The 12,232-nt window shown below is 38.7% G+C and overlaps 1 protein-coding gene across 7 annotated transcripts in view; it reads right to left on the bottom strand.

Moving 5' to 3' along the window:
• The window catches only part of prdm11 (PR domain containing 11), a 183,148-nt gene that overhangs the window by 110,919 nt on the left and 59,997 nt on the right, over window positions 1-12,232 (bottom strand). For all 7 annotated transcript variants that reach the window (XM_060838724.1, XM_060838722.1, XM_060838726.1 and 4 more), the window contains one exon: window positions 10,943-11,205. In XM_060838724.1, the coding sequence (XP_060694707.1) occupies window positions 10,943-11,205 (263 nt within the window). The remainder of the gene's footprint in view (window positions 1-10,942; window positions 11,206-12,232) is intronic.

Genomic DNA, 12,232 nt, shown 5'->3' on the forward strand with positions numbered 1-12,232 from the left:
TTTCAAGTTTTAAAGATGTAACTAGAGAGTACCACCAAGTTTGGAGATGGGTTAGCAACTATTTGCAATCTAAATTAATAGCTTAGACTAACAGGTAGACAATAATGTATTTGAATATTATGGCAACAATAGAAGGGACTTCAAACTGAGAGAAACAAGTTAGAAATATGGACACATTTAATGAGTAGGTAGCAAGGTAGCTTTTGGTGTTTGCTAAGTGCAAGTGTACAGTTATTCATTTTGGTGGTAAAAACAGAAAAGCAGACTATTTTAAGAAGTATGAAACAAATGTTTAAGCTCTGAGAGACTTAGATGTATTTGTACAAGGAAGAAGAAAAGCATACAGGTACAGCATGAAATTATGGCAGCCAACAGAATGCTGACCTTTATCACATCGAGTACAATAATAAGAAAGTCACACTGTAAGGTTTATGAAGTTCACCTCTGAAATAAACCTTACAGTGTGACTTTCTTATTGACCTCTAAAAAATTAATACATTTATCTTGGCAGCACACAGTGAAAGTTGAGATGGGATGGTTACTCTATGATTAGAGGTTGAGTAAATTGAGATTATACTTTCAGGAGTTCACGAGAATAAGAGATGATCTCAATGAAACATACAATATTGTGAAGGGGTTTGACAAGGTAGGTACTGAGGAATTGTTTCCCCTTTCTGGGAATGTAGAATATGGGGACAATTTCAGGACAAAGGATTGATTATTCAAGATGGAAATGAAGAGAAATGTCTTGGCTCAGAGAGTTGTGAAACTTTGGAATTCTTTACTCCAGATAGCTGTGGATGCTTCATTACCGAATAAGTTCAATGCTGAGAGAGACCTTTCAAGTAATCAAAAGGTGTGGGGAGCAAGTGCAGTTGAAGCAGAAGACTAGCCTTGATCATATTGAATGGTAGAGCAGGTGCAAGGGACCGAATGATTTGTTCCTGCTCTTTTGTTTTTATCACCCTAAAGTCATAGCAGTGTTCAAAAAGATGAAGCAGGAGTAAGCCACTCGGCCCTTCAAGCTTGTTCACCATTACTCTGCATTCCTACCCCTCTCCAGTAACCTTTCACCCCCATGCTTACCAACAATCTATCCAGGTCTGCCATACTGTGAAATCTTTTTTCAAAGCTTTAAACTTTCTGTCTGGTATGAGGTATTCAAAATCCATGCGGGGGATTCCATTTTGAGTCAATTTTGAGGGTATTTAAATTTTACTGTTTTGCAAATACAGGGAAAGGGAGGATGATTTGATTTGGCTGCCTCTCTCCATGTTCTAATGTAAGGGATACAAGCCTAGTCTATTCAAACAATCCTCAATATATAACCTTATTCGACCCAGATTCATTCTGGTGAATCTATGCTGAACTTGTTTCAAGTAAATATCTCTCTCCCCATCCATATCATTACATGTGATGCCCAGAAAATAATAGTAATCCTGTTGGGGTCCAACCAGAGCTATGTACAGCTGTGACTTCAAATACTCTTGGAATAAAAAAAAATCCATTATTCATTTTAATTATTACGCGCAAGTCCACTTGCTTCTCTTGATTTCTATGTTTTCATATTTTAAAATGAGACAAAAACACTGCAGATGCTGGAATCCAAGTGTGATGATGCTGCTCCTTTGACAAGGTTGTATTGTCCTTGGTTATTTTCAAAAGTGTTGTACGAGGCAGAGTTGTCAAGATGTCTGGGTTTATCTACTTGAAGATGCCGTCAAGTTTTTAAAAAAATGCTTGTACAATGAAAGGGGAGTGGCCAGTTCTCCAAGCTCCGCTTTTCTCATTTGTTTTGGTTTTAGCAGTCTGGCTGTTCAGAACTGCTAGTTCAGCTGTTACCTGGGAATCCAAAAGAAACAGCTACATGGAAAAAAGTGTTCCGTGCTGAATCTCTCTGCTATCTGTCTCTCCTGTAAAACCATGTGTTTAATTTTATTGTTTTTTGCCAAGAGGTGTTTATGGGGATTGCTGGAAGTATTTGGAACAGCATCATTAAGTTGGGATAGTCTGTTGGGTTTTCAGACAGGTTAAGTTATTCCATATCCTGTTCTCTTTTGTTTGTGTTTCATTCGGTACTCTGTAAATAAATTGTTTTGGTTAAAACTGAGGAATTTTGATCAGCTGAATCACTTCTGGAATATCTACTTTACACCTGCTCAAAACAAGTGTAAAAGTTAGGATCTGGGCTATCTTCTTGAAATGTTTTGAGGGCGTCTGGCAGATTGGGAACATTTTGCAGGATTTGTTATATAGCTCTGATTTGGGATTATGCTTGTTGGATTCAAAGGCAGGGAGCGATAGGTGTTAGTGTCTTTTGCTCTGGGTGTTAAATTTGGTAGGTTTGAATGGTGGTGGATTGTAATGGCTCTTTCAATCACTAAGAGTTTTCTCAGGGTGAAAGTGACTTTGAGTGCTTTACAGAAGGTGAATAAAACCACCTGCTGGAATTAGCAGACAATCTGGAGTTGAAGCTGCCTCCTTCGTGAGGAAAGTAGAGATAATTACAGCAATAGCTCAGCATTTAACTTTGCTGGAAACGCCATCAGAATCTTTAGAGATGGCTAAAATTCAATTGAAAACGAAGCAGCTTGAGTTAGAGGCAAAAGACAAGGAAAGGACAAAAGAAATGAAACTGTTTGAATTACGATTAAAAGCAGAAGGGAAAGAATGAATCACTTTAGCAGAACAAAAAGAAAAAAAAGAGAGAAGCAAAAGAATAGGGGAGAGAGGAAGAAACAGAAGAAGTTTGATCAGAAATTGACACTCACACAAGAAAGTCAGCTTAAAAGGATGAGATGAAGGCTGAAGGTAGACTTGTCGGCAACACGGTGGCACAGTGGTTAGCACTGTTGCCTCACAGCACCAGAGACCTGGGTTCAATTCCCGCCTCAGGCGACTGACTGTGTGGAGTTTTCACATTGTCCCAGTGTCTGCGTGGGTTTCCTCCGGTTTCCTCCTACACTCCAAAAAACGTGCAGGTTAGGTGAATTGGCCACGCTAAATTGCCCGTAGTGTTAGGTACAGGGGTAAATGTAGGGGAATGGGTCTGGGTGGGTGCGCTTCGGCGGGTCGGTGTGGACTTGTTCGGCCGAAGGGCCTGTTTCCACACTGTAGGTAATCTAATCTAAAAAAAATTAATGAGGAAGACAGTCAGGATGAGCAAACCCATGGTAGCTAAAGGCGTGGTGAGAATCTGTTTAAATATATTCATGCATTGCTGAAATTTGATGAGAAAGATGTAGAAGCCTTTTTCATCTCATTTGAGAAGGTGGCTAAACAAATGCATGGCCAGTGACCATGTGGGTTTTGTTAATCCAATCAAAACTTGTAGGTAGAGCTAGGTGACGTATTTGCATCACTATCAGAGGAGATATCTGGAGCATTATGAGGTGGTGAAGAAAGCCATCTTAAGTGCATGTGAGCTTGTGCCAGAAGCTGACAGACAACGTTTCAGGAATCTAAGGAGGGGCCCTGGTCAAACCTACATCGAGTCTGAAAGGATTGAAGAAAGTAACTTTGATAGGTGGATAAGGGCATTGAAAAGAGCAATGATGCTCTTAGAGAGATCTTTGGGGGAGTTCAAAAATTCACTTCCTGAGGTAGTGAGAACTCACATGAAAGGGCAGAAAGTTAAAACGGCAAGATTAGCAGCTGAAATGGCTGGTGATTATAGTTGATCCATAAACCAAAGTTTGGCTTTCAACATCAACATCAATCCATGAGGGATAGAAATTGGGGAAAAGAGAAATCCTCATGTAGAAAGGCAAAGGTAGATCTCGGTGAAGATCATAAGGATAACTTACCAAAGGATAAAAAGGAAACCCTTGAAGGGGAAAGAGAAGTTTAAAAAGTTCAGGTGTTTTCACTGCAATAAAGTGTGCCACATGAAATCAGTGTGGGTAGGTTAGGAAAAACACTGAGAAACCAGATGTAGGAAAACAGGATAAGCCAGTGAATTTTGTTGGAGTGTTAACAGAAAGCACAATGAAGGCTAAAAAAACTGCTCCAGGATGTACAACCTGGTCGGAGGTTGGTTAGGGAGGAAATGTCAGGTCTTTTTAAACTAGATACCTGCGAAGGTAAAATTTACTCGCACGGGCCAGGAGCAGCAGATAAAGCGGTAACAATATTAAGAGTTACAGGATCCCCTCAATATTTGAAGTTGAAAGATGAGGAGATATGTACCTCTGAAGGATTATTGCCAGAACAAGTGCATGTAACAGGAATTCACGGTAGGACAAGCAGCGCTCAATTATGTAGAGTGAGGTTAGAGTGTCCAGTGAAGTGTAGAGAAGTCATGGTAGTACTGGACACACTCTCAGCTCCAGGAATATGTTTTGTCCTCACTAACGATATAGCTGGTTCACAGGCAGGAGTGTTGCCTACTGTGGCTGAAAAGCCAGTGGAAACTCAGGTAATCGAACTATTGCAGAACACATATCCTGGGATTTTTCTGGACTGTGTGGCAATGAGGCCACAGAGTCACCAGTTGAAACAGGAAAGATCAAAACTAGTACAGGTAAGAAAGTTGAAGCAGAATTAGCAGAAACCTTGTTTGATCAAATGGTTGAGACAAACCAGGAGCAGATAGATGACAAAGCAGACATCTTTAGTTCAGAGAAATTAACTGACTTGCAGCAGAAAGACGAGAAACTAAACCAATCATATCAAAAAGCATACTCAGAAGAAGAATCTAGCTGTATCCTGGTGTGCTATTATCTTAAAAACAATGTCTTAACAAGAAAGTGGAAACCATTACATTTTCAGGCAGATGAAAAATGGGCAGAAGTACATCAAGTCATATTGCCAGTGGTTTATAGAAAGGACGTGTAGCGGGTAGCACACAAACTACCAGTTTTTTAGGGTTAAGAAAAATCCAAGCTAACATACAAAAACATTTTTACTGGCCTGGACTGCACAAAGATGTAGTTGAATTTTGCCAGATATGTCATACATGTCAGGTAATTGGAAAACCACAGGTAGTAATAAAACGTGCACCTTTAATATCAACTCCTGAATTTGAGGAACCTTTTACTAGAGTCTCAATTGACTGCATAGGGCCCCTACCTAAAACAAAAAGTGGGAATCAGTATTTGTTAACAATAATGGAAGTGTCAAAAAGTGCAGCGCTGCAAAAGCGCAGCTGATCAGGCAGCATTCGAGGAGCAGGACAGTCGATGTTTCGAGGATAAGCTCTTTGAACAGCTTATGCTTGAAACATCGACTCTCCTGCTCCTCAGATGTTGCCTGACCGGCTGTGCTTTTCCAGTGCCGCACTTTTTGACACTGATCTCCAGCATGTGCAGTCCTCACTTTCTCCTAAAACAATATGGATGAGTTGACTAGATTTCCAGAGATCGCTCCATTAGGCAACATCACAGCTAAAAGGATTGTAGATACAATCTCGTGAAAAATTTGAGTAACGTATCTCTGAGGGTAGCACAATCAGATCAAGGGTCAAACTTCACATGGAAATTATTCAAGTTATGAACAGCTTAGGAGTAAAACAATTCAAATCTACTGCATACCATCCAGAATCGCAGGGAGCGTTAGAAAGGTGGCATCAGACTTTAAAGACCATGTTGAGGGCTTATAGTCAAGATGATTCAGATGATTGGGATAAAGGAATTCTGATTGTACATTTGAATTAGATTTTGGACATGAAGTGAGAGGATCGCAAAAATTGACGAAGGAGAAATTGGTTAGTCAGAATTCAGAGATCACATGTTTGGACTGTGTGTCAGATTTTGGGGATTGATTAAACAGGGGAGTTGGCTAGACAGCAATTAAAAGTATCACAACATACAATGAAACAGGAAGTAGACAAGAAATCAAAAACTTGCAATTTTGCTACTGGAGATAAAGTGTTAGCATTACTTCCAGTGACAGGTGAATTTTTAAAAGCAAGGCTTCATGGACCTTATCAAGTTGAAAGGAAATTGAGTGAGGCGAGTTATTTAATAAGGATCTCAGACAGAAAGAAATCTCTCAGAGTGTGTCATGTGAATATGTTCAAAAGGTATTTTGATAGGGAAGGAAAGCAAAAGCAGACTGTGTTAGTGATTACAACACAGAGCAAAGAGAGAATTCTGAATTGGACGTTCCTCAAAATAAATTGGAAAATGAGGAAGTTGTCAAAAATTGGGATAAATTATTGAGTTACCATTCAGGGGAAAATCAAAATGATCTGAAAGCGTTATTATTATTGCATGGAAGATATGTGGAAATAAGCTGGGAAGTACAAACCTAATTATGCATGACGGAGACACAGGAGATATGGTTTCAATTACGCAACATCCTTATAGGCATAACCTTCCAAAGCTGGCACAGGTTCAAAAGGAAATTGAATGCACGCTCCAAGACGACATTGCTGAAGTGAGTTAGTGACCAGAGCTCACCCATTGTAATGGTGTCAAAACCAGATGGTACCTAATGGTTACATGTTGACTATCGCTGAGTCAATGCAGTTATAAAGACTGATGCAGATCTGATTCACATTTGGAAGACTGTATTGAATAGGTGGGACAAGTAACTTATATTTCCAAGTTGGACTTGCTCAAAGGGTACTGGCAGGGACCTTTGTCCATAAGAGCAAAGACAATCTTGGCTTTCATAACGCTGAATGAACTATATCAGTTTAAAGTAATACAGTTTGGTATGAAAAATTCAACAGCCACATATCAGAGACTAACCAATAAGGTCATTTCTGGATTACCCAATTATGTCATATACACAGATGACTTGGTGATTTTTTGTTGGAAGGAACATTTGCAACATTTATCTGAATTGTTTGATCGGCTAGAGGGAAAAGATATTAAAAGAGACCTAAGGGGCAACTTTTTCATGCAGAGGGTCGTGCGTGTATGGAATGAGCTGCCAGAGGAAGTGGTGGAGGCTGGTACAATTACAGCATTTAAAAGCCATCTGGATGGGTAAATGAATAGGAAGGATTTAGAAGGATATAGGACTAGATTAGGTTAGGACATTTGGTCAGCATGGATAAATTGGGCCGAAGGGTCTGTTTCCTTGCTATACACCTCTATGACTTCAGGAGGCTGGCTTGGTGATAAACCTGGCTAAAAGTGAATTTGCCAAAACCTAAGTCACCTTCCTGGTCCACATTACTGGACATGGACAAATGGCCCAACAGAATGCAAAAACAAAGGTAAGTGGGAGTTTCCCATACATCGACAAATCGAGCAATATTACGATTCCTGCGATTGAGTAAATTTAATGGAAATATGTATCAAATTTTAGCAGTGTGGCTGCTCAACTCACTTAATTACCAAAGAAAGGCAAGAAGTTTCAATGCAATGTACTGTCAGAAGGCATATTATAGCCTAAAAGCTGTGTTAACCACTGTCCCAGTAGCCACACCTAATTACGCAAAGTCATTCAAGGTGGTTATCGATGAGAGTGATGTGGGTTTAAGTGCTGTGATCTTACAGGAAGACAATGAAATCCAGGAAATTGAACATTCATCAGCAGAAATATTTGACTGTTGATGAGACATTTGAGCTTGGTGTTGGTGTTACAACATTTCAATGTTTATATTACCAGTAATGTACCTGAAACAATCATACACTGATAAGAATCCACTGGTTTGTGAAGAAATTTAAGAACAAAGATTCCAGACTGTTTAGATGGAGCTTGTTGTTACAGCCATTCAATTTGAAAATTGCGCATGTGGCAGGATGAGAAAATATGCCTGCTGATGCATTGTCGAGACTTGGATGAGAAATGGAGGCTTTTGATGGTAGGAGCAAAACAGAGTGTAATAGAATGTAGCAGTGCATGTTTGCATATTTATAGTCAATGTAATGTATATGCATGCTGTAGTGTACTAACAATGTAAGGTTAAGGGGTTTTAAAATGAAGCCATCTTTGGATATTGATAGTTTTTTTTGGGGGGGGGGAAGATGTGTGACAATGCTGCTACTTTAACAAGGCTGTGTTGTCCTTGTTTTTTTCGGAAGTGTTGTACAAGGCAGTGTTGACGAGATGTCTGGGTTTATCTACTTGGAGATGTTGTTAAGTTTTTTTAAAAAGTCTGTACAATGAAAGGGGAGTGGCCAGATCTCCTAGCTCAGCCTTTCTCTGGTTTGATTTGGTTTTAGCAGTCTGGCTATTCAGAGCTGCTGTTTCAGTTGTTAGCTGGAAATCCAAAAGAAACAACTACATGGAAGAAAATGTTTTACGTTGAATCTCTCTGCCAATTCTGTCGCCTGTAAGCCCCTGTGTTTGATTTTATCTTTTTTTGCCAAGGGGCATTTATGGGGATTGCTGCAGTATTTGGAACAGCATCATTAAGTTGGGATAGTCTGTTGGGTTTCAGTAGGTTAAGTTATTCTGTATTCTGTTCTTTTTTCTTTCATTCAGTACTCTGTAAATAAATTGTTTTGTTTAAAACAGAGAGGTTTTGATGAGATGCATCACTACTGGAATATCCATTTTACGCATGCTCAAAACAAGTGAAAAGGTTAGGGTCATAGAATCACAGTCATACAGCACGGAAACAGACCCTTTGGTCCAACTCATCCATGCAAACCAGGTTTCCCAAACTAAACTAGACTCACTTGCCTAAGTTTGGCCGATATCTCTCCAAACCTTCCTATTCATTAGCTAATCCAAATGTCTTTTAAATGTTGTAATTGTACCTGCATCCACCACTTCATTCCACATGAACCACTCTAAAAAAATTTGCCACTCATATCCTGTTTAAAATTTTCTCCTCTCATAAAAATAGCAAGTCAAAACATTCTCTCTAGACCTCTCTAGTGAACTTAAATAATTCACTAAGACAATGCAAAGGCATTAAAAGAACAAATGAGTTTGAAAGTAACAATATAAGATGGTGAGAGTGGGCGTGAGAGATAGTTTGGTGCCAATGCACACGTTTCCCATTTGCTACGTATGATCCATCACATCACTAAGACAACGTGTTTAAAAAGAAATTGGAAAAGAGAGTCAGGTCTTCCAAACACCATCACCAACAGAATCTACATAATATACATCACAGCAATATTCTACCAATATAATTACAGAAGTAGCTAAGGAGGCAAAAACTGACAGACTGTGTCAATGCACTTCTAAGATACTCGATGCCTGACTGGAAATAAAAATGTGTATGGCAACAGAATGAATTACTTGCCACAGAGTTAAGGGTCTTGAAATGTTTTGAGTGGGTCTGGCCTGGTTCATAATACAAGGTAGACATCAGGAGGATGGGAGGTGGAGAAGTCAAGTGGGGGGGAAAAGGTGTAACCCTTCTTCGAGGCTGGTGGTGGGTGTAAAGGGAGCTGCAGATTGGGGGGAGGGGGGGGATTTGGGTGGGAAAGGGGCAGAGTGGTGAGGTAGGAATGGGTGAACACAGGTAAAGGATACTATTTTTCTCTTTCTTGGGGCCAAGATAAATGACCTCATACCTAACTTCATCTGCGGTTTTCACACTCACATAGTTTATCAATATTCCTTTACAACCTATTGCTAACAACTAGATGATTTAGTTAGTTATGCTCCTATTATGTAATAAACTTAGATAAATGGCCCTCTATTCCATCAGCTAAGTTGTTTTCATATATGTATCAAATGGCTACGGCCCAAATACTGATCTCTGGAGACTCTACTAATCACATTTTGCAAATGACAGCAGAAAACTATTACTTGCACTTTCTACCCTATGTCTCCGATCCAATTTCCAAAACAAGCCAATAGATTTCCTCCTTTTCCATGTATCTCTTTTTTTTTAAAACATTCTTTCATGTCAAGCTTTACCAAATGCAATCTGCAACTCCACACATATTACAAAAGCAAATACTCCCCTTTTTACCATGGTTTAAAAAATTCATAGGTGTCATTAGATTTAACTGGCCTTTTTAGGAGTTCATACTCTACTTGAGTATTTCAGCATGGTCTTCCTTGTTTTATGGAGAAGTCATTCTTTCTCATATATACTACCTCCTTTCGATACAAATCCAGAAAGATTTTGGCTGCTTTTGTTTGATTGTCTTTCTGTATGGAGCTTTATACTTGCTGATTTATTTGGTAGCTCCAAACTGTACCACTTTTACTCTGGACATTTTTGCCTTATCTTTGTCATGATGGGACTCTATTCCCAAAGCTATTTGACAAAAGTTTCAATTTCAAAACCATATTCTTCCTAGCCATTGTAACCATTTTTTGGTCCATGTGCACCTAAATTCTCCTACTAATTCCAAGTGCATCTGCATCTCTCTTTTTACCCATATACCAACTCTTTCTTGTCAATGTACACTTCAGTCTCTTCCACCACTCACAAGCATGCACTTCTGCATCTAATTTTTCCACCTTGTCTAATAAACATGTTTCCCTCAATAAGGGATTCAGAAGAAACTTCTTTATCTAAAAAAGCAGTGTGAATATGGAATTCTCTACCACAAGTGTAGTTGGATATAGTTTTGATTAATTTACAGGGAAACACAATAAACATATGAGGGAGAAGGCAATAGATAGATAGATTGAGATTAGGAAAAATGGGAGGATGTTCAAATAGAGCTCAAACAGACTAGTTGCAAGGTATGACCTGTTTCTGCACTGCATATGCAATGCTATTTTTATCCTTTGTTTTCACTCAGCCTCAGCAAAAGACATATAGGGTGTGTCATTGAGAAGTAGAACTTATTCCATCCTCTCTGCAATTTAAAATCACAGGCTAAATTTTACATGATTCCTGGTGTGGACTCTCATTCAATAAGAACATAGATCTGAAATGATGGTCGAGTGTCAATTCACAATTAGGTGCCTCACCTCGCAAAAAAATGTATCGAGAATATTCTGTTTCCTGGGCTAAAAGGAAATATTCAACTGCCAAAGCTGCGGGTCCTTATTATAGGATCTTATTATAGTACTGCATCATAATACATTGCAAAGTTCAAACATGCACTTTAAAAAAAGCACATACCAGCCATGAGAAAAACCCAGATGACTTATCAGTTTGGCACACTTCTCCTTCATATGGTCCAAATATCCTTCCCTTTGGAATGACGGTATCTAAACAACGAACATCAATCTCTCCTCCAGGCTCTTTCACAACTACTACTCCAGCAGGAACCGTGAGGGCTGCTCTATCTGGTGTACCTACAGGTATAGGTGTATCAGTAATAAATATTGGGCATCCATGAAGGGCACACTCGTCCATGAAGTACTCCTGGCAATTCTCACAAACTAGGATACAAACAATAATGATTTTGGTTAGATGCACATTTATAGAAGAAACAAATTTGAAATGAAACGATTATCTCTGAATCTCATTTGCTAACGGTTCCCATAATCAACTGTTCCTAATTTGTTCCCACAAGTCCACCATGCCAACCAACTCTTATTTCAACATGTACAAATCTTTTTGAAACAAACATTTTCCCTGGTCTAAATTGACATTATATTCAAGGGTCTCACACCTCAAGTTGAGGCTGAGGTCTTTGTGAAAGTATTTACCATATACACTCATGTAAAAGTCGATCTTGCGTAAAAGTCAATCTTATTTTAGGCCAAAAAATCTTATATTTTCCATATATCTCACATAAACGTCGACCCTGTTATATTGCATTATAAACCTCTTACAAAGGAAACTGCATGTTTCCATGATTCCCACTTAAACAAAATCACATTCATTCATTCATCCTGGTAACTCTACTCATCGCTCTTTGTTTACTATATTGCATTTCTATTCATTCATTGATTCATTCATTCATAACTCTACTTAGCCCACTTGGTTCACTTTAGCACATTTTGATTCTCTCATTTATTTAGACTGGTACCAAGTCTATCAGTACTTGTAGCACTTTGTTCGCCATACATGCAAAAGTTAATATCATTAAAAAGTTAATATATTGTGCCATTATATCTGAATAAAAGTGAGATATATTAGCTACATAGTAGCATATCTTTAATTCTTTAACAAATTTGTTAATGTTGCTGAGGTTCATAACATAAGAGAGTAAATTGGAGGGAAATGGAAGAATTTGGTGGGAAAGTTCAAGACACTTACACATTCAGAATTTAATAAGTGTTTCATTTTAAAGTGTGCCATTATACCAGGCCATGGCAATATTGAACAGTGCGATTTTGCAGGATTTCAATGAATCTCTGACATGTTAAATTTTCGTACCGGTACGTATAAATAACATTTCCTACCAGTAATTCATTCCTGTTTCTCTTGTTTTTATCTGGTAATTACCTTTACCACAATTCA

The sequence above is a fragment of the Hemiscyllium ocellatum genome, chromosome 18, assembly GCF_020745735.1.
Source record: "Hemiscyllium ocellatum isolate sHemOce1 chromosome 18, sHemOce1.pat.X.cur, whole genome shotgun sequence".
NCBI classification, from domain to species: Eukaryota; Metazoa; Chordata; class Chondrichthyes; order Orectolobiformes; family Hemiscylliidae; genus Hemiscyllium; species Hemiscyllium ocellatum.